The sequence below is a fragment of the Chelonia mydas genome, chromosome 13, assembly GCF_015237465.2.
Source record: "Chelonia mydas isolate rCheMyd1 chromosome 13, rCheMyd1.pri.v2, whole genome shotgun sequence".
In the NCBI taxonomy this organism is placed as follows: domain Eukaryota; kingdom Metazoa; phylum Chordata; order Testudines; family Cheloniidae; genus Chelonia; species Chelonia mydas.
In genome coordinates this window covers 23,873,209-23,896,939 of record NC_051253.2, presented here as the reverse complement: position 1 = coordinate 23,896,939, position 23,731 = coordinate 23,873,209, and the positions used below count along the sequence as shown (strand labels likewise).

The window sequence follows — 23,731 nt, the reverse complement described above, 5'->3', positions numbered from 1 at the left end:
TATGAAAACACACCTCTGCCAGGATGCCCATGGTAAGCTGAGTAATGAAAATGCCAACGCAGGAGCCCGGTTAGCAATTCATCAGTACCTTTTCCACTTGTCCAATAAACAAATATACATGTTTAAGCCTCCAAACTGTACACTCAGCTAAGGATATCTGCCACCCTGTATTCCTGTTAATAGTATGGTCTTCCCCTGCTGTCCCCTCACCGTTGTGTTCGAGCCCTCTCCCCCCCGCCCATTACATCTTACTCCCATTCACATAATAAAAGCTACTTGAGGCACGGCCTGATGTTTCTGATATGTTTATGCAATGCTCAGACAATGAGGTTCCACCCATCCAGAAAACTCTTGGTGCTATTGAAACAACAATTATTATGATATAATAATAATAATTAATAATTAATAATAAATCTATAGCTATCTCAACTGGTTCATAAAGATGGCAGCTACTTATATTTTTTTGCATCCCTCCCTGTTCTTATTAAGTACACACGATTAGGGCTGAGAAGAATGCTGTGTGTAAGTGATGTCCTGTAAACACAGCTTTCTACAAATAGATGGAGAAGGATGCTCTTAAGCAAACTAAAGAATTCCCTTCCCACAAGAGCTGCCAGTCTCCCACAGCTTGTAAAGCAAGTGAGCAGGACACTAATCTGTCTCACTCAGATCCTGGCAAAACAAGCATAAACAGCGGTGTCATTGTTTAAAAGCACTACATTTCAGGAAACTGGGCTTTGGTTCATTTGACAGGTAAGGTGTCCAGAACCAGAAATCCTGTACAAAACACGGGCCACTTGTGAAAAGCAGATGCATTAATGGCATTGCCAGTCATTGGGATTCAAATTACAGTTTTGCTGTACCCAAATCTTGGTAAATATATGCCATGTATTAACAGAAAGGATACGATCTCACTTTGTGTATGGAGGGTTGAGAGATGGGAATGGAGAAAACCATCTAATTCCAATCTGGCACCACAGTAGCCATCACTTAAAACTGCAGAATATTATTACTGTAGGTTGGTGCTGGTCGAGACACTACATTGCAGTGGAGATTTGCTGCAGGTAGAGAGTTCTGCACTTTGCTGTTAATGGCTAGTCTGGATAACTTCTGAATTAATGAATGCCAAAGTCCCTCCCTCCCTCTTTTCTTTCAAAAACGCTTTTCAAAGACTTGCCTTTCCCATGAACTAGAGTTGGCTGAAAACACAAAAAGTGATTCAGAAATATTCCAGGGAATAAGTGCAGTGTGTTCAGCCCACCATTATTTGTGGGGTCATTGTTCATTGTTGCTGAGCAGCCACCAGGTATTTGTGAAAATGTTTGTGCAGCCTCAAAGTTTATTCCATTTTAGCACAAATGATTCTGCACCTGAAAATCTGCACTGGAAAGTGCATTACTCCTGGCTTGTGATTCTCCTTTATACAAAATTTCAGTCATCCAATCAGGGTGGAGAAAGAATCCCATGTAACTTGGACAATCAGTCATCAACAGCACAGTCAAAGTCAACCGTTAATAAATGACCCACAAACTGACATTTTCTCACATAAACTATGTAGTGAAAGTAAGAACAAAAATATTTGTTGAAATTAGGATTGGGCCACGAATGGAGCAAAGTGCAATATTAGCAGTGAATATTATACCCACTTTTGGACTACTGGCAATCATGAAATAAGATAAAACAACTGATAAAACACATACGCAAAACACCAACTGCTATTGGTGCAGACATGAAAAGGGCCAGGTGCTCTTACCTGAAATTCATCTTTTATCTGGCTGGAATTTGTCTGTGGATCCAGTCGGCTGATATTGTAATATATGGATCGGAACTCACAAACCGGAATTGCTGTGTTGCCACAAAGACATGCCTCTAGAATGGCATCATGTACAAAGACGTACTGCTCCTGCACAGAGCACAGGGACAAGATGTTGATAATTAACCCCATTCTAAATAAATATCACAAAATTTCACAGTAAACTTAAATACCATGGAATTGTAAATGCTGATTCTGTTGAAATTGTGCTCACTACAGATTTTTAAATGCGAGCGTGTGTGCACGCACATGCATGCATGTTGTGGAAGATACAACTTGATGAGCTCCCTCCACCAGTTGCTGAGTGCATAGCTACTGCTGATGAGAGGCTGGTCTTAGCCCTGAATTCCTTCTGCCAAGATGGCCTGGTTAGTATTGTTCTTTTTACAAAATAATTTTACCAGATAATTTAAAAAAGAAAACTTGGATCTTATAGTTGGAACCAGTTCTCTACTCCTTAGGGGTGACTGCTTCCCTTAATTCAGTTATAATAACCTGCAACACAGGAGTAGATGACACTACTCCAGCAATGTTTCCAGTGAGCAACAAAAGCCCGAGATCCATATATACACTCCCTGTGCCACAGATTTGTGCAGAATGTGTCTCATCAGCACAAATGTTCAAGCAGGACAAAATTCAAGTGCACTCATTATGCCCAGAAAATTCTACATTTGTGCATGTAAATGGGCAGTTCGCTGATTCAAACGGGGAAATTCTGCTTGCAGATGGGTCACAAGATGCGCAGTTACAGGTTTTTGCAAGCACAACAGCATTTTGGGAGGCAACCTGTTTTGCCCACCATTAAAAATGTGGCTTGTACAATCCCTTTCAAATTTAAACATAAAATGCGAAGCCTCTGGACCCCAGAGACATAATGGAGGGAAAAAATCAGTGTAAACACTTAGTCTAGGACAAGGATCCCACAAATACGTTAGGAGCAATTATACCCAGGTGGTGCTATTGCAGTAAAAACAACAATAGATGCACTAACGGCTCTATTCCATCTCTCTCTTCTGTAATGAACTTCGGATTACTGGTCATTTGAAAGATGCATGGTTTTCCACATGGTAAACAGAGTGTTCTTTAGAGAGACTATATCCTGGGAATGGAGTCCAGCAGAATTATAATTGTTCCCCTCTTTTCTATGCTCTATCGTCCTGATTCAGCAAGGTAATTAAGTACATATCCAGCTTCAATCAAGTGACTAGTTCCACTGAAGTCAATAGATCCATGTACGTGCTTCAAGTATGTGCATGTACTTAGGTAGCTGGCTGAATCAGACTCTTTAATACTTTGGATTGATTAGGGAAATGTATTTTGTGGCATATTTCACTTATTTGTTTAGCTACATGTAATTAATTGATATCAAATGAGCATAATGTAAGGGTATGTCTACACTACAAAATTAGGTCAATTTTATAGAAGTCGATTTTTCAGAAGCTATTTTATACAGTCGATTGTGCGTATCCCCACTAAGCACATTAAGTCGGCAGAGTGTGTCCACAGTACAGTGGCTAGCGTTGACTTTCGGAGCGGTGGACTGTGGGTAGCTAGTTCCCGCAGTCTTCGCTGCCCATTGGAATTCTGGGTTGAGCTCCCAATACCTGATGGGGCAAAAACATTGTCGCCGGTGGTTTTGGGTACATATCGTCAGTCACCCCTCCATCCCTCCGTGAAATGGCAGACAATTGTTTCGTGGCTTTTTTCCTGGGTTAACCACGCAGATGCCATAGCACTGCTAGCCGTCCTCATCAATGGTGTTTTGCTCGCTCTACCGCTTCTGCTGCAACCCTGCAAGCTGGAGGCTTCGCCTCAGGCTGCTCTCCCAGCTGGCAGCACTGCGTGGTCGCACCTACCCCTTGCTCCCATGGTTCATGAAGCCTGGACAGTAGTAAGGAGCCATTCAACTATAGGCTGAGCAAGTGCAAAATGGTGGTATAATGTGCCTTTGGATGTTTAAAAGCTCGCTGGCGCTGTTGGTCATTGTTATTGCTGCTTGCTGTGTGCTCCACAATATCTGTGAGAGTAAGGAGGAGACGTTTATGGCGGGGTGGGAGGTTGAGGCAAATCGCCTGGCGTCCGATTTTGAGCAGCCAGACACCAGGGCGACTAGAAGAGCACAGCAAGGCGCACTGCACATCACAGAGACTCTGAAAACCAGTTTCATGACTGGCCAGACTACGGAGTGACAGTTGTGTGTTTCTATTTGATGCAAACCCACCCCCTTTGTTGATTTTAATTCCCTGTAAGCCAACCACCCTCCCCCCTTTGAAATAAAGTAACTATTGTTTTGAAACCATGCATTCTTTTTTTTTATTAATTTTAAAAAATTGAGATAATGGACAAGGTAGCCGCTGGTGGTTTTGGGTACTTGTCGTCAGTGACCCCTCCCTCCCTCCGTGAAAGCAACGGCAGACAATCATTTCTTGCCCTTTTTCCTGGATTGTCTGCGCATATGCCATAGCACTGCAAGCGGGAGCCCACCCTGATCATCGCTGCAGTTGTGAGCATTGTAAACACCTCGCATTTACGCTTGGAGATTTTGGCATATATATTGGCATTACATCTTTTGGAATGGAATTCTGATAGCACGAATTCATCTCCCCATACAGCGATCAGATCCAGTTCCTCCCTTTCGGTCCATGCTGGAGCTCTTTTGCGATTCTGGGACTGCATGGTCCCCTGCGCTGATGAGCTTGCCACATTGGCCAAGCAGGAAATGAAATTCAAAAGCTCCCGTGGCTTTTCCTGTGTACCTGACTAGTGCATCTGAGTTGAAAGTGCTGTCCAGAGCGGTCACAGTGGAGCATTCTGGGATAGCTCCCGGAGGCCAATACCATGGAATTGCGTCCACACTACCCCAAATTCGACCCAGCGATGTAGATTTTAGCGCTAATCCCCTCGTCGGGGAGGAGTACAAAAATAAATTTTAAGAGCCCTTTAAGTTGACCAAAATGGCTTCGTCGTGTCGAGAGGTGCAGGGTTAAATCGACCTAACGCTGCTAAATTCGACCTAAACTCATAGTGTAGACCAGGGGTAAGGGTTCAGATATTTCCATGATAAGTGCAGTATAATAGAAGAGCATAAGGCATGGGGATTCTGATGGGTCAATGCATGCTGCAACATGTGGAAACCTGGTACAATGACACTCAGCAGGACTCATGAGATAATTTGATACAATGCAAGACAAAAACTGAACAAGGCACCAACAGATGGGTAACAAGGTGCACGATTTATCCTCATGCCTTGGGTACACTCAATATGTGCCTGTACATGGGAACATTTAATACATGCCTACTCAAGTTTAGCTACAAAGAATTCCATGTAACAACCTGGTGGTGGAAACAGGCATTGATTTAACTCACTGATGGGCTCCTCTTGAGCAGAGGCTGACAGGAGGGCTGTAAAACAAGAGAAAATAGCTGCTGGCACCTACCTCTGTCTGTACCAAATTGACCCTCTGGGATCGTAGCTCTCGCACGCAGTTAAATATGTCTACGACACCTTCATTCTCTGCCATGTCAAGCATGATGTCAATGGCAATAAAGCACCCTGTCCTTCCAGCACCAGCGCTGCAAAAAAGAATGAAGCCCTGATCAATAGACTATGAAGAGGCAGGGCTGTCAAGAGGAGAAAAAAAATCTGTGTGTTAGAGGCACAGTTGTCTTCCTTCATTAGCTGCCCCTCTGTAGTGAAAGACTGGTCTTCTGTGTTGCTGAAATAGCATGAGACATAGGGAGAGCAAGGCTAGGTGGTTTTCTTGTGAAGGGGAAAAGAGAGAGGGGTAAGAAGAAAAATTGTTTCTCGGATACTAATAGGAAGATCAATGAAAAACAATATTCTAGCCCTGTCCAGCAATACTTCCATAAGCACCCGAGCTACAGAACATCTGACTCTGTTGTGAACTGAGACAGAGAGGAAACTCATGCTCTTGTAATTAAAGGCAGCTTCAGAAAGTATATTTTGGACGGGGTTCTCCCATGTGACTTTTAAAAGCACTCTGCCATACTCAGGTGCACATGTTGGAAAGGAGGGGCCAGTTCTCTACCTGCAAGATCCTTCTCCCATTTTAGTTGGTAGGAGTTACATTCGGTACATGGAGAACTGGACCTGGGGTGGGGAGAGTCCAGGGTGGGAGTTGTGAGACTGTAGAGAAGGGAGCTTTGGGTTACTCAAGTGCTTAAATTTAGAACCCCCACTGCTTGTGAGACTTGAAACATCTCACATGAATGGTGTTGTCAATGAGCCCCCTCTCCCACTGGGGAAGTCATCTGAGTTGTCTAGGTGTGTCGGATAAAGAGAGGAGGAAGTTTCTCCCCATTATCCTAGAGGAAAGGGGCAAACTCAGCTAGAGCCAAGAAAATTTTTGATGTATGAAACTCCAAACAGTGCTGTAAAGCAGGGAGATATGAATGAACATGAATTAATGTGCCAGATTAATCAAGAGCTGAACGGGGGAAGATATTTTTCATTTGCAGAATTTTAATGAATAAGTGGCATTTCCTCTCTCTTTATCTCTCTACTTTTCAAAATTTTAACAAATAGTTATAACATTTCTATATTTAGAGGTCACTGGCAGTCCATAAATATCGAGCGGTGACATTATCCAGCAAGGCATTGGTAGGGAGAATTTGGTAATTATCACTTAGAGCTAGTCATTAAAATTCAAAAGCAGATAAATAACAGAGAGCGAATGGTATTTATTCATTAAAATGTGAAGGATGAAAAATCTCTCCCCTCTTTCTCAGCATTGCTGAATCAGGACCAGTCTCTTTCAAAGGCCAGGCCTGGGTCACAGCTCTGAAAGAGCAGACAGAAACCCAGAGCTACCACCTGCCAGCTCCTGGGGTTTCATTTGTATTTTATTATAAATCTGTCTGCCTGCTAAAAACAGAGGGATTCATTTATTTCCCTTTTTGAGGTGGTCTTGGAATTCATTCTCTCTTCCCCCTCGCCTCATACACGCACTCCCTAAGAGGTATGGGACAACAGTTGTAACTGGCTTATGATTGATTTGGTTTGGAGGGGAAAGCATGGAACAGCAATTGTGTCCTTGGACCTTGCTAGCTTGAAGTTCCATCTATTCCTCTTCCATAAACAGATATGTTTGTGTGTTTTGTTGGGGTGGAAGCATTGGGGAAACAGCTGCTATATACTATTTCTCTGTTCTGGTAATGTCTTTCTTGCAATGGGATACTGGCAACTCTTGTTCAGTGGTTGGAGGCCACAGTGCTATTATATGCATATATTAATGCAAATACAAAATCAAATGCAGCTCAATTTAAAAAAAAAATGGATAATTTTGTGACTACCACTTGTATCTGTCCTCACTATGCGGGGTTACCAAGACATCAGCTCATCGTCACACTGTTGAAGAAGGGACTTTTCACCCCATCAGACATTACATAACTGGTTATGTGAATTTTGGAGGTCTGGTGACTCTCTTTAATGCATCTGGCACTGGCCTCGTACTGGATTTGATGGCCCACTAGTCTGATCCAAACTAACAAAAACAGCGTTCCTATGCTGCAAGGACTTCACTATGTTCCCCAATACAAATACTTACCTGGAGTCATTTTCTAACATTGGCAAGGGTAAGGACTGTCAAGTCTGTCAGCAAGAGGCTGTACCTGAAAGGCAGCATGGGTGAGTGGATAGGGCACTGGAGTCAGTCAGGAGATCTGGGATCTGGCTTTGCCATTGACCGGCTGTATGACCTTGCCCAACTCGCATTGCCTCTCTGTTACCCCTGCCCTTTGTCTGTCTCACACATTTTAGCTTGATCACTCTTCCAGTCAGGGACTGTTTTCTCAAATGTTTGTACAGCGCCTAGCTCTAGGGTGCTCCAGTCTCAGCTGGGGACTCTAGTGGCTACTGTAATACCTATCATAATTATAACAATAACCTGTATAATGCTCAGAGTTAGTGAGCATGTAGTCCAATATTTTGAGTCTTCCCTCTTCTTAAACAAGCAGGTCTTCCTGGTACACTTTGGTCTAAGTTGCTCTTAGGAAGCTACATGGCAGATTTCCAGAATGAAATTAAACTCCCAGGCTCTGGGCTAAGTGAAGGCTAAAAACTATATACAATAGTTGGCATCTCCCACTAGGCAGGGGAGCAGGAAGACCGATATCCTGGACTCGATCTTGCCAGTGGCTGAAGAGCAAAAGTAGAAGCTGGGGTGAAAGTGTGTACATGCAAAGGTGGTTGAAAGTTCCTTCACTTGATGCTGCTCTAAGTTATGCCAATTGTCACAGAAGGGTGAAATTGCAGCCAAGGATGGGTATCCCAGCCATGCACCATTTCCCCCTGCTACACCAGCAGCATGGAGGGCACTGGGCTAAGAGCCCCTATGGCACCAGAGGATCCTCTTCATTAGAGTGATCCTCCCTGGGCCAATGATGCCAGTTCCACGGCCAGTTTACACCAGCAATGAAGCATAAAGCAGCCACTGCACAATGGAGAACCTGCTCCACTGTGCACAAGTTCACCTCTAAGGCCAGCAAGCTGTACCATTAACAGCAAAAAGTAGCTAGGTGATCACTAGGTTGAAAGAAACAGGAAAAACTTAAGGGGACTGGGACAGAAATGAGCAATGACAGACAAATAGACAGACAGATTGCATACCTGCAGTGCACAACTATAGGCCCCGCCTCAGGTGGATTGAGGAACTTCACCTGCCGAACAAAGCCCAAGAGGCCTGTGGCATAGCAAGGAACCCCGTGGTCTGGCCAGCTGGTAAAGTGGAACTGCCGAATCTCTCGGATCTCATGGTAGCCTTTCTGAGGAGACAATGCAACCTCTATTTTTCTTCCTTCATGTCACAATCACCATATTTCACTGCATTCTTTACTCATTCAGAGGGCTGAACTACCATTTAAACATAATTATATAAAGGCACATTTCATATACCACTTCTCACTTCTGGAGATTTCAAGGTGAAAGATCAAGAGATTTCACCTTCCACTACAACTGAAGTGTATCACATAAGCCTGAGGATTATGAAAGTGGTTACCCGCTACCCATTCGCAGTGTATTGTCTTAAATGCAATTTAAAATTAGCTAATCAGTAACATTATGGGGTAACTTCAGTGCCAGGGTACCTTTGCTCAACCACACCTGCAAAGAGAAACTACTAGTGGTACAAATTCCCAGCTCATTTCCACACTAGTATCCAGTCTGTTCCATTAATTTTTTTCCCGATGAAGTGAATGTAGTGCTAATGACGGACAGGCCTGGAGACTGAAGGCCATAGAGCAGTTAAGGCACAGGCTGCAAAAGAGAAAGCTTCCCAAAAATCGCCCATCAATGCATTTCAACCCTGAGAAGGAGGGATTGCATCTAGTGCTGAGAGGGTAGGTATGTTGTTTCCATACCCATCCTTGGCCTCTGGTGAGGCTACAGACAAGGACATCAGTCACTGTCTGTTCTGATACAGGTACCTGTTCTCTAGGAACTGGACCATCACCACCAGTTTACTCCACACACATGCTGCCAAAGAGCTTCCACTTAGTTACACCATTTTGTCGCTGACATTTTGGGCTGTGGCACAGAGATTGCAGGGTTCCATATTCCATTACCAAGCCCTTTGATCTGCCAGGTCTGTCTTTGGTTATTTCTTGCCTAACACTTCAGTGGTTCAACAAAATATGAAATCAGGGCACTAGAAACTGGAACATATTCCAGTGTAGCTGTGATGAGGTTTAATGAATGGTGTGAGTTTTCTTAGAAAGCTTTAAAATTGCTTATCAAGGGTGTGAGATGTGATTTGGGCAGACCTGCAATGGTCTGTTATTTAGGCTTCCAATTTCCACCAGTGCTTCACAAAAACCTTCCACTAAACTGCAGATTTTGGAAGAATATACATATTTAGACCCTGAATGTTATTTTTTATTTGTTTTTAAAAGGGCCTCTGGCTGGCATCTAATTTTACTGGTGCTTTCCCGCCCCCCACCCGCAATTTGCCAGTGTGAATAACTATAATCACTATTCATGGCATGTAGATATCTACCTACTGGATTCATAGATGCATTTAGACATTTGAGTGCTATGAATTGTATCCACAGTTATTTATGCTTCCATCTAATTGCTGATATGAACTTGGAAGACGCTTCATAAAAATCGGATTACTAAGGTAGAAAACAAGTCAAAATTTAACACTCCCATATCCACAAGCTTCCTGGTTATGTCTGTGTGGAACCATGCTTCAGATCCTAAGTGAGGTTTTATGTCTGAAGTAAAATTGACTGGGGACTTCCTTACCTTTTGTACAGTAAAAGTGCGTATGACGTACTCTGCCAATGGCTCTGTCTCAATTAATGTGACTTTAATATCTCCATAGACCTCTGTGTCATCTGGCCAGTATCTAACACATTTCACCTACAAGAAGAAAAAATAGACTGTAGGGATGGGCGGGGTAATGGATTGTGTAATTCAAGTCCAATCCAAAAACTGGATCTTTAGTTAATGTTCAAAGAAGTTCACTTAACTGCATAAAAATGTTTTTACATTTGTAATTATTTCTAACATTGTGACTGGGACTGAAATCTGCAGCCCTGACATACTGTAAGTGAGTCTGTTCTCACAAATTTCTCAGCCCAGTTTTGCAGACGTAATTGTTTTGACCAATTCAGAGCAGCATCCACATTTCTGAGTACTCATCAGAAAAAGGACCCAACCTTTTCAGTTTTGCCCATCGGTACCAACACATTTCAGTAGCCTGGTGGCTACTTGAAACAGAAACACTGAACAAGTCTGACAGCAGCTGCTCTGACTCACATGGCTACATCTGTTGTGTGTCCTAATCACAAAGCATCTATAGTACAGCGGAGAAACTAACAGCTCAAATACCACCCTCATGCCAGTGGTAACCTCAATCTGGTCAACCCCTCCTGTGTCAGCCGTCTGCCCCTCAGTGTCAGTAAATGAGCAGTTTCTAGAAAGGAGCTCCCCATGTAGTAACTGGCATTTCTGAAGAGATTACTTCAGCATGCAAGGAACCAGTATCCAGAGTAAGTGGGATATGGGGATAATTCTCTCAACATTGTGGCCCAAATAAATTTTTGAAGGAAGGATTTCTGAAACCTCAAACAAGTAAAATTATTTAAAAAAGGGGGTGGGGAGAGAGAACTGGACATTGAGGCGAGAGGAACTAGGAAGTGGGGAACATAGGGGAGCAGGGTAGGAAACAAGGGTGGGATAAAAGAGATGGGGAAATATGGGATAGAAGACATTGTAATGGGTTAAGAAAAGGAGGAAGTAAAGGCCATTTCAAGGCCATGCAATTTGAATAGGGATTATTCCCTTTGAATTGCTGGGGAAGAGCAAACCCCTAGCCTTAGTTAGGCTTGCTAGGATCCTCAGAAACAATTAGGCCTACCTGACTGGCATAGCTACTTGGCCCCTTCCAAACCCATTCCCTGGAGCCACAAGCATCTTGGTTATCTTTAAAAGCATAGATTTGCCATGATAAGTTCTCCTATCCTGATTCTTTATACCCCTGGCCCTTGTTTCCACCATTCTCTTTGTACATGGCGCCTAACTGGCAGGGGTGGGGGCGCAGATCCAAACCTTCAAAACCTAGCACCTCTGCTATTCACCTTTGATACAGTGATCCTTCAACAGTCACTGAGACCAGATTAAAGAAATATCCCATATTCTTGCTCATGTGAACTTTGCGGATAAAGAGTAAGTCACATAAATTACACAGAACTCTACTTTGTTTCTGTAGTAAAAGGGTCAGTTCCTCAGCTGGTACAAATTGGTGTAACTCCACTGAATTCAAGAGTTAAACTGATTTATACCAGCTGAGGATCTGGCCCAATATATTTCCATCTAGAGGAAATAAAAACACAATGGGGAAAGGTGCTTATCAGAGATGAGGGGAAGCAGCTAGGAAATAAGAAAATTAGAGTGCATTTTTAAAGAAGAAACCTGAGTGGTTTAATCTATTATCTTGTTCTTCAAAGTGCAGTCACTGAAAGGCATTTACAAGATACTCAGAACAGTAGAAAGTTACTATGTCTGCTACTATTTTGGCTGCATCTGGTGAGGAAGTGGTGGAGAGCACTGGGAATACAGCCTCCTTACCCTGCCAACTTCCACCAGGTTGGTGACCATGACAACACTTGCAGAATTCTCCTGCCAAATCATTCTCCAGAAATCCTTAACCGTCTCTTGCATGGGACCTGGGGCAGGAGAAGGGAGAAAAAAGGACATCTTAAAAGGGTAGGTTTAATGCCAGCAATCCTTTTCAGCTGTTCTCTGCCTACAGCCCTGTTCACCTTAAATCTCACCCTTCTTACAGGGTATTTCCTTGATCTTCAAGGTGACATCCACTGAACAATACTGACTTGTTTAATAAAACAGATACTCTCTCCAGCAGGATGGGTGAGATTTTAAGGCTCCAGGACTGCAGAAACTGTGGTGATGGATGCATTATAAGTACTAGAGAGAGATACAGTATGCAAATAGATACATATGATCAATCCAATACATTATGGATGTGCCCCCGTGGCTCTGGGGTTAAGTCACCACAGGAGGTTTATTAGGGCAGAGCTTCTCTGAGCTTGCTTCTCCCTCCTCCCGTACATTGCAGATGAAAGCCTGTTTCCGACCCCAAACCTGTGTCTACTATCACTGTCTCTATGCTCCACCCTCCAGATTCCCTGTACAGCTGTACTCCCTGTACCCGTGTGACCTCAGTCCTCATCTCTAGTCTGCTTGTACATATTAAAATCTACCATTGCATAGACATGGAAGGGGCCTGGGAGCAGGCCAGTTCAAGGGGTGGCATAGGTGAAAGGTAGGAGGGAGTGGGCATAACTCGTGGTGAGGGAAGGGGTCATGGCAAAGGGGTATGGCTGGTAATGGTGTAGGAGGGAATGGGAAGGCAGTAGGGGAAGCATGGAGGGCTGTGTAGAGGGGAAGCATGGAGAAATAGATATCAATGTTCATAGCTAGCAACGTGAATCTTCACGTTGCTGGTATTTTTAAGTGGTGGGAAAGTCCCCCACAAAATCTTCACCAACTTACAGGTGAGGCTGCTCAATTACATTTTCTATCTACTTAGTCCACTGCAAATCCAGGAAGACACCAGTTATGGATGTAGTCATAAACACACCAACCTCCTCCCACAGGCCTGACCATGCAAACAAACACCCTCTCAGATTCTTCAGCTCCATAACAAACTCCCTTTCAATTCTGACCCACCTTAATACACAGCCAATTCCTCAATCACATTCCAGTGCACAACTTACTCTGACCTCATTCTTCCTGGACAAATGACTCATTATTGACTTGACTACTACCCATAGGTTTAGATGTTCTTTATGTTAATCTAGCTCTGGTTGTGCATTTGAGTATGTTTCAAATATCCTCACAAGCAGTGTACTGGAATGTGTCTGATTTTATTTTCTGTGCTTGAATACCACTCTAAGCTTACAGATATTAGAACACAGGAGATTTACTCTGGGAATGGCTCTTGGATTAGCTTAGCACATCATTGTCTTTAGAGAAATAGTTAGATGCAGGAGACTGTCACTTGCCTTGAGTTGCAACGTAGTGACGAGGCCGGTGGTATCCCTGGGAAAATATAAGAGAAGGGAAAACAAATCAGGAAGGTCCATAAAAATCACATGTCAGAGTGAGCAAACTGGCATGAATTTTACTTCTTCCGGGTAGAATCAGCTGTTGTGCTGTGAATGAGGCACGAGCACTAATGGGTACATAGAAACCCTACATGAGTCACATGGTCCCCTTGAGGAATTACAAATGGCAGGAACTGCTTTAGTCCTCTTTAATAATTCAACTACCATGAAATGTTTGGAGTTTTCATAGCATGGATTTGATGGTACCAGAGAGAAAACAAGAATGAAGCAGTTAATCTCTCTCTAAGGGTATCTCTACACTTGAAGCTGAGAGGTGTGACCCCCAGCCCAAGGAGACGTACCCCCACTAGCTCTTATCAAGTTGGTGCACTAAAAATAGAACATAGTCTTGGCAGTGCGAGTGATGGGAGGCGCTAGCTGCCCCAAGTACGTGCCCGCCAGAGACCCCAGACGTGTGCTCAGGGCAGTTAGCCCATCCTGCTGCTCGCACTGGCATGGCTTCATTGTCTTTTTAGCACACTAGCTCAATGAGAGCTAGTGTCAGTATGTCTCCTCAAGATGTGAATCTCCCCCCAGCTCCTAGTGTAGAGATAGCCTAAAGAGGTACCACACCCACAAGCAGATATGCTGTTATGGTTCTCTGTCACACAAGGTATGTACCCAGCCCTTACATCTATGTAGTTGGCGTTTATGTAGTCTGAGTGAGGGTCTCCATCCAACAGCTGCAGTCTCACTCTTGAATGATCATCTGAAAGATGAAAAGAAAAAGAGTAAAGTTAAAGATGAATAAAAGTACTGTTTCATGTATGGTTAAGTGGAGAAGAATATGGCTGTCCTAAGGCAGTGGAAAACACAAGTGGGCAGATGTACTATAACTGAGCTTTCCATTTGCTGCTTTTTGGTTAATTGAACACATACAGCTGTACCAAAGACCATCATGGTGCTATCCATAAATTTGTCCATGATTTCCTTTTGGTATTTAAGGTGTTACCTCTATATCCTGCGGTTACCTTTTATCTATAGTAGGCATTTATTATTCACTGAAGTTAATATAATCTGTTATGAGATTTACACATAACATGAACATTCTTCATTTTCTGGATCTCAACCTTCATCCTCTTAGGGTATGTCTTCACTACTTACCGGGTAGTGATCGATCTATCGGGGATCGATTTATTGTGTCTCATCTAGACGTGATAAATTGATCCCTGAATCAACGCCTGTACTCCACCTTGGCAGAAGGAGTAAGTGGAGTTGACGGGGGAGCCGCCGCGGTCAACTTACTGCCGTGAGGATGGCCAGGTAACTTGAACTAAGATACTTTGACTTCAGCTATGCGAATAGCATAGCGGAAGTTGCGTATCTTTGTTTGAACACTCTCCCCCCCCCCCCAGCGTAGCCCAGGCCATAGGGAAGTGTCCAGATCACAAAAGCCAACACCATGCTTAGAACTAAATGGTAGCTTTCCTGGTCTGCTCAGAAAAGGGGCCAAGGATTGACAGGACTAGGGAAACTGAGGTGAGAGTTGAGATTAGGATTGTTACAGAAGAGAAAAATAAATGAGGTCACAACAGAGGTATTCAAAATACTGAATATAAAGATGGTAAAACAGTCACTCCTATTTACCTCTCTCATCATATGGAGAAGAGCTCTGTGAAGCTTGAAAGCTTGTCCCTTCCACCAGGAGAAGTTGATCTTACTTCACCCACCTTGTCTCTCTCAAGAAACCAATTTTTTTACCTCACCCACCTTGTCTCTCTCAAGAAACAAATTTTTCAGTTTTCAATAGAACTGAAGAATACAAAATTTATACCAAGGAATCATGGGAATGTACACAGCACAATGAACCTATATAACTCATTGCAACAAGACCACACTGAGGCCAAGAGTTTAGCAGTATTCAGTTACTTTAGATAGGGTAAAAAACTGCATAAACCAATCTCTGCCTGAAGTTACAAACAAACTTCTCCATGGGCAGATTATTCCCGAATTTTGCACTTGAGGATTCTTCCACCTTTCTCTGGAGCAACTGGTGCTGGCCACTGTCAGAGACAAGATACTGGGCTAGCTGGACCACTGATCTGATCCGGTCTGGCATCTCCAATGTTTATGTACAGAAATGCCTCGGTAAGGATCAACTGCTGAAAAATAGCTTCTATTTTGGGTGCTCAACACTAGACACGTTGGGTCTGATTTTTTGAAGAGTTGCTGAGGATCCAGAGTTTCCATTGACTTTAATTCCTATGAACTAACTATCTAGAAATCAGCACCCAAGGAGTAAGGCACTGAGAATTTAGAGGCACTTATGAAAATTTGGCCCCAAACATCTAACCGGTCATTTAAACACTATCATCATGATTAAACACACAATCATAGTAATTGCACATGCAAACTAGAGGCCTGATCCCATACCACTGAAGTCAAGAGATGCTTTGCCACTGAATTTAATGGAAAAAGGATCAGGTTATAAGTGGGCAGATTTATGTGCATCAGTTCTGGAAACCAGGGCCCAGATGCATATGGACATGTATTGCAATTAATTTTCTTATGGGAGAGGCACAATAGTGTCTTGACTTTATGGGTCAGGTGTTTTAACACAAATGCAATGGATAAACCTGCAAATACAGACACACTGTCATGGCTGCAAAACCCCATAATTGTGCTAAAAATGGTTATGCAGGTCAGGCAGACTGGAGTTCTGTTATATGATTTGGGTTCACAAATATGGGTTTTGTGGATGTAGTGAGTACATGTGTATTTCTGCAGATGCACACATTGCTCCCACTTTTAGAAAGTTAGCTGTACTTAAACCAGTACATTTTGAATTTTACTTAACCACATGGTTAGACAGACAAAAGAATTTATGCTAAGAGTAATTTACAAAGACAGCTAGAGAGCTGATTAGATTGTATGTATGGAAGCAACACACAAAATGTACTGCAGACAATTGCTCACAAGGCATGGAGCCAAGCTAGTGAGAATCATACAGAAGAGAAATTAAAACGATCTTAGATGTAACGGGGGAAAAGATAACATTCCTCTATAGTGATGTCACAAGGAGATCAGAACCTTAAGAATGTCTAGTTTATCGCAACAATGTAATTGAAAAGAAACAACAAACGTTCCTGCCACAGCTATAAAGAATCACAATTTGAATCTCTAAGGGACTATCCTAAAAATATGCCTAAGAAGGTGGCAGCAGGAGAAGAATATCACTTGTAGACATTTATACATGGGGAAGGACTGAGGAAGGCAGCACTTTTGTTGACATAAAGAATAAAATTTTATCTTTAAAGGAAAAAATTGCTGCTTTATCTGTAATGCAAAATAGGCTATGAAGAAACAATCATTTGAAATGAAATAAAGAAAACTTAAAAACAGAGGAGGCATTTAGGCTGAGGTCCAATTCTGTTTTTGGACCAACTGAAACATGCTGGGAGCTCAGTTTTTCTTCTGTGGGATCGGAGGCATAATATCTCATTGCACTTTTTATAGAAATGAGATTTTATTTCTCATGGGAGAAATATTTTGCTCATAGGGTGAATGGTATTAATGATGTCTTACCTTTCAGGAGGGAGTGGGGCCTTTAATCTAGTTCATATTTTTAGGGGAACTGGCTAGATAAAAAGTTAATGAAATAACTTATCTTTTAAATCACATTTTCCCAATGCTTTGCAAAGCTGTTAGGAATGTACCTTATGGGGGAAGGTACACAGTACATTAATGCACTAAGAGTAATACTAGTGTTCTCATAAAGCATCTATAGATTTTAAAATGCTTTACAAAGGACGGCAAATATCCTTTCTTTTAAATGGGGAAACTCAGACACACAGAGATGAGGTAACCTGCCCAAGGTCACACAACAGGTCTGTACTAGAGATGAGTATTAGAACCTGGGTCTCTTGATTCTTAGAACTTTCCATTACTGGACCACACTATCTCAGAAGCCTCTAATCTCTGGCAAGCTAAGCTCAAGTTCAAATCGGAAGTTAAAGAGTGTGGGTGAATTCATTTCACATCACAAAATCACCACACATTTTAGCATGAGTGGGAGCATCTGCTTAAGAGCAAGCTCATGCCTACAAAATCCAGGGCTGTGAGAAACTGCTGAAACATTGTAATGACATTTTTTATCATTTGATTTTGCCATATCATCTTCTACCCTTGTGAATTAACATAACTAGAAAAAATTACAAAAAATTGGCTGTAAACCAGTTCTACTACCAAGTCCAAACTGAGAAGGATTTCACAGAAAATAGTTCCATTCTGGAACACCAAATTCATCATTTCAAACTTGTGTCAAAATTCCCATTTTTGAATAATTGTGACTATCAGTGTGATTATTTCCACATCTCGTTTTGACACTAGAGTTATCCCGCTGAAGTGGAAGCTGTACAGAGGCATGGGGCAATATTTTCAATGAGGTGAAGACAGCAGCCAGGAACAGGATATTGTTCAATGAGGAAGTCAGGAACATAAACTAAGCTCATCCCTTCTTGGATTTAGAAGAGTTTTTATTCTGTACCCATCCCTGACACATACTTTTTATTTTTATGAGCTGTGTTGCTGTCCATGGTACCGACTCAAGTCTATATTTTTCTCCACGTAAGAAAATTCTGACTGAATTATTTATGCCTCATTTGTGCTCTTTGACAGTAGCTCAAATGCCTTTGCAGAAGCTGTCCTTTCTGCACTTTCCATAATTTTATATATTTCAATGATGTTCCCTCACAATCTTCTCCGTCCCAAAGGATATTTCAAGACATCTCTTTTTTTTAAAATTAGTTTCCCTGTAGGATTCTCTTTGCCTTCTGTTCTGTATTTTCTATTTCTATGGACCAAATTGTGACTTTGAAGTCCTGGTCTGTTTTGGAGGCTGGAGGGACTGCACTGCAGCAGGAGCCCTGGGAGAATTCTGGCTGACTCAGCTGTAATTACTCCCTAGGTACCAGGAACAGCACTTCCCTTTGACAGAAGGCATCCCACTCCATGCTGGGTTATATCAAGTGGGGACAGTGTTCAGCCCAGGGGAAAAGGAGAGGGAAAGACTTGTTGTGCTGTCGTAGACTATCAGGCCAGAAGGCACCATCATGATCATCTAGTCTGACCTCATGCACTTGCAGGCCACAGAACCTCACCCTCCCACTCCTGTAATAGACTCCTAATCTCTGGCTGAGTTACCGAAGTCCTCAGATCATGATTTAAAGATTTCAAGTTACAGAGAATCCACCTGTACAGTAGTTTAAACCTGCAAGTGACCTATGCCCCAGGCTGCACAGAAAGGCAAAAAAAAAAAAAAAGCCCCAGTCTCTCTGCCAATCTGACCCAGGGGGAAATTCCTTCACAACCCCAAATATGGCAATCAGTTGACCCTGAGCATGTGGGCAAGACATACCAGACAGAAACATTGGAGAAAATTTGCTGTAGTAATTCAGAGCCCTCCCCATCTCGGATCCCATCACCAAGCGTTGGAGATATTTGCTGCTAGCAGTGGCAGATTGGCTACATGCCATTGTAGGCAGTCTCGTCAGACTATCCCCACCACCCAGGGGTGGTCTCAGATCTCAGTATCCCTGACTTTGAATGGCTGGGGGGAGATGCAGTGAAAATCTGGACCAAAAGTCCAATAACAGTTGCTGTGATTTCTTATCTATATAATGGGATAAACCAAAACCTCAACACCAGACACCCCCAAACATTTTGGAGGACTAAAAATCCAGGCCTCAAAATGATTCCAAATAGTTTCACCCAAAGCACATTTTTATTTGTCCATATTCAGGCAAACAGATTCCTCCTTCCTCACTGGTCCCTGGTCTACAAAGAGGACTCTTCATTTGTCCCCCAATCTTTGCTTTATTTTTCAGATCTTTACATTAAAGGCTAAATCCTAAACCCAGACACACAGCCCACATATCTTGGCACTGTCCTGAGTTCTGCTAGGATACCTCCCCCAGCACTGGGGAAACCTCAAGGCTGAAGTAATTCCCACACAGACGACACATACCACCTCCCCAGCAGGAAAACTGAAGGATCTGTGTGGTTTTGAAGACATGACCCCCAACTCCACTCAACTCCCGCAGCTCCCCACAAAACACCTCTGTGTACTGGGTTGCAGGGAGCCCCACAAAGCAGAGCTTCACAACACTCAAAGGAATTAGGACCCACTGTGCTGAATCCCTGTATCCTTCCCCCATGTGCAGTGAAACTTGACCTCTTCCACTGCAGTTTGGGCTGTTTGCAGCTGCCAGAGTTGGGATTGGGAGAAAGACCTACTGGTATCTGCACAGAGAGGTTAGTGCCCTGTTTTAACACAATGCTGAGAAGGAGGAGTGAGCTGGGAAAGATAGTCCTTGTACTGTATCATTACCCAAAGGGGCACAAGGATAAGATGTTCTGTGATTCATGGAGTGGTGCTACTGCGAGAGGTTACAAGAGAGGCACTTACAGAAATTACAGCAAAATCAGAAAGCCCTTCAATGCCCTTCCCATGGGGACTTGTGGTTCCTGTTTCAGGAGTGGTGAAACAGTAATAGAAATATTTAGCAAAGCATGTTAATTGGCAGCTGTAGCCTTTTAATAAATAAAATGGTAAAACTAATCAGTGCAGACTCTGGCTCTTGCCAGCAATTGCATTTGAACCACAATTACGCAGTTTGTTAAAGGTGCAGTGGTTTTATTCACCATTTCCCAAGATATCTTGCCTGCTCAGAATTTTGTGGCATGTACCCAATAAGGACATATCTCCTTCTCAGGATTGGCCTTTAGGGAGTCATAAGAACATAAGAATGACAATACTGGGTCAGACCAAAGGACCATCCAGCCCAGTATCCTGTCTACCGACAGTGGCCAATGCCAGGTGCCCCAGTGGCAGTGAACCGAACAGGTAATGATCTAGTGATCTCTCTCCTGCCATCCATCTCCACCCTCTGACAAACAGAGGCTAGGGACACCATTCCTTACCCAGCCTGGCTAATAGCCATTAATGGACTTAACCTCCATGAATTTATCCAGTTCTCTGTTAAACCCTGTTATAGTCCTAGCCTTCACAACTTCCTCAGGCAAGGAGTTCCACAGGTTGACTGTGCACTGAGTGAAGAAGAACTTCCTTTTATTTGTTTTAAACCTGCTGCCCACTATTTTCATTTGGTGGCCCCTAGTTCTTATATTATGGGAACAAGTAAATAACTTTTCCTTATTACTTTCTCCACACCACTCATGATTTTATATACCTCTATCATATCCCTCCTTAGTCTCCTCTTTTCCAAGCTGAAAAGTCCTAGCCTCTTTAATCTCTCCTCATATGGGACCTGTTCCAAACCCCTAATCATTTTAGTTGCCCTTTTCTGAACCTTTTCTAACACCAGTATATCTTTTTTGAGATGAGGGGACCACATCTGTACGCAGTATTCAAGATGTGGGTGTACCATGGATTTCTATAAGGGCAATAAGATATTCTCCGTCTTATTCTTTACCCCTTTTTTATCCCTAACATCCCGTTTGCTTTTTTGACTGCCGCTGCACACTGCGTGAACGTCTTCTGAGAACTATCCATGATGACTCCAAGATCTTTCTCCTGATTAGTTGTAGCTAAATTAGCCCGCATCATACTGTATGTATAGTTAGGGTTATTTTTTCCAATGTGCATTACTTTACATTTATCCACATTACATTTCATTTGCCATTTTGTTCCCCAATCACTTAGTTTTGTGAGATCTTTTTGAAGTTCTTCACAGTCTGCTTTGGTCTTAACTATCTTGAGGAGTTTAGTATCATCTGCAAACTTTGCCACCTCACTGTTTACCCCTTTCTCCAGATCATTTATGAATAAGTTGAATAGAATTGGTCCTAGGACTGACCCTTGGACTCCTGGGTTCTATTTCCAGGTCTGCTGTCATTTCTCTGAGCCTGATCCTCTTGCCTTCACTTAGGCATAATTCCCAATGAAATCAATAATCAGTCAGGCTGACAAGACCAACAGAGAAGCCACACTATGTGGTGAACATCCCTTTCCTTCTCTCCCAGGGGCCTGATTCTCCCAAACCAGCATATGGATAACTCCCACTGACATCAGTGAGAACTACTCATTTTCTGTGGCTGGAGAATAAAGCCCCAGCAGATACTGGAGTTGGAACTGTTGGAAGCATCATTAACTCTTGCTATGTGCTTTGAGAGTCCCACTGAGAGAGATCACAGAGTCCAGCTAATAGCACCATGACTCCTGGTGTGGGCTCAAGAAGAGTAAGGAAGGGGATGCTACACTGCTGCCCAGGACCCCTGAGTCTGGGAGAAAAGATACCTTTTGATACCTGAATTCTGCTTTATTTCTGGTATGGCCTCCTGGCTAGTGCATACTCTCCTTGTTCCATGTCCCTGATGGGAAATTATGTAGACACCACTGGAGTCAAAATTTTGATTTTTTTTTTGGTTCCTCTCCTGGCATTTTTGCAAAGGAGGGACAAGTATAAGGCCTGATCCAATGTTCAGTCCTTCAAGTCACTGCAAAGACTTCCACTGATTTCAATGGATGTTGGAACAGGCCTATAGGCTCTTCAGATATCTCCTTTCTTCCCTGGGCACTTTCTTTCCCTTTAATGGTATCCATCCTGAGACACCTAGGAAATTGTGAGGCAAAGAATTTCATTCCATTTATCTGTTACTATCTCTTCTGTTACTAAACTCTCCTTCCTGTCTCTTAGAAGGTCTATTGTCTCCTCCTCTGCACTCTTGATTCAATATGTATTTGAGGGGAAAAAACTCAATCTTGTTATTTATCTTAAGCTCGTGTGCATCCTTCCTCTCCTTCTCTACCTCCACTTTTCTTATCTATACCTTTTCACCCTCTCTGCCTCATCTTTCCTATCTGCCTCTGGACCTGAACTTGTATTACGGTGTTTTAGACCTTGCAAACACCTCTTTCTTAGCTTTCATTACATTTTGCATTTCCATATTCAAGAACATCAGCTCCTCTCTCTTGATTCCTACTGTATTTATATTTGTAGCCAAAAGGCAGCATAACACTTTGTCAGACAAAAATTCATCCTCGTTGTTAGTACCTGTTAATAAATATTAACCCCTTAAATCCTCTTTTTATTGCTGATTAAACTCTTTCACATGTTAACTATTCTTCCAGACTCTTTATGATATTAGAAAAGTGTGTGTTTGAATTCTAAGGCCAGAGTGTTGGTTCTTGACCTGTAAAAGACCTGGATTCAGGAACTTCATGTTATCAAGTATTGAGCTGTACTTCATTATGGTTGGTGCCTCCAAATCTGTGGGATTATACATGTCTAGGGACAGGACCCATCAAACTGTTAAAAAAGTATCTACAGAAGTAAGTTATAAACAAAACAGTGTGTCTGATAAGGGATTCATCTTATGGCAGATGTTTTCTGTAATGGACTGTGTGATTGATAAGGAATAATTGTTATTACAGATGGGTTCTGTAATGGATGAAACAATGACCTATTGAAAAATGTTTTTAGCTCAGTAAAACTTCTGGTTGTAACAGCTGTCAGTAATAATGATCAGATTAGAATTCCATTTAGTTTACTGATCATCTAACCTAAAAATTCCATAAAAGAAATTTCATAAGTAATTAGGTAAAACAAAAATGTCAAAACAAGACACACAGTGAAATTAATTGCGGGAAAGCAATTTTCCCTTACAAAAAGGAGTTTCTCTGTCTCACGCTCTGTAAAAGACAAGGGATTTGAAAGTTAGATCGGCGAGTGCTAACTGCTTGAGTCTCATCATTTACAGAGGAGAGAGACACAGAGGCCAGGTTTTTACCGTATATCAAAGGGTCAGAATGTATCTATTATTTCTGTATTCTGCATAGTGCTCTGCTAATCTAGGATAGTTAATCTTTGATTAACTAATTCCATTTGAATCTATTTAACAATCTCAAGTAATTAAGTTCAAGCATGCAGCATTATGAACAGTTCCCCACTGTGTCATTTCCCATTCACCTTGTTTGATTTCACTATGTGTATTTTTCCCATGTGCTGCACTTGTTGCTGATCTCTCGAGTCCTAAATTGGACAGTAACTACAGCCTCTGTCTTCCATCTTCAGTCATGTCCTCTGCTTACTCAAAACTACCTGAAAAAATTGCCTTACATATTTTCCTCATTACATACACCACTCATAAATACAGTGGCACTTTCTTCTTCAAAAACACTGGACAAGTATTTACTCTAGTACTACCATCTCCATTTTACACATGGAGAAACAGAAGCAAGGAGGTTAAGTGACCTGCCCAATGCCACAGAGTAAATCAGTTGCAAAACTGGGATTTAAAATAAGGAAT

General features: G+C 42.4%; 1 protein-coding gene across 4 annotated transcripts in view; it reads right to left on the bottom strand.

Moving 5' to 3' along the window:
* The window catches only part of PTPRT (protein tyrosine phosphatase receptor type T), a 716,574-nt gene that overhangs the window by 18,280 nt on the left and 674,563 nt on the right, over positions 1–23,731 (bottom strand). For all 4 annotated transcript variants that reach the window (XM_037915718.2, XM_043526952.1, XM_043526953.1 and 1 more), the window contains 7 exons: positions 14,095–14,171; positions 13,361–13,397; positions 11,904–12,001; positions 10,077–10,193; positions 8,442–8,596; positions 5,251–5,386; positions 1,754–1,903 (listed from right to left, as the gene is read on the bottom strand). In XM_037915718.2, the coding sequence (XP_037771646.1) occupies positions 1,754–1,903; positions 5,251–5,386; positions 8,442–8,596; positions 10,077–10,193; positions 11,904–12,001; positions 13,361–13,397; positions 14,095–14,171 (770 nt within the window). The remainder of the gene's footprint in view (positions 1–1,753; positions 1,904–5,250; positions 5,387–8,441; positions 8,597–10,076; positions 10,194–11,903; positions 12,002–13,360; positions 13,398–14,094; positions 14,172–23,731) is intronic.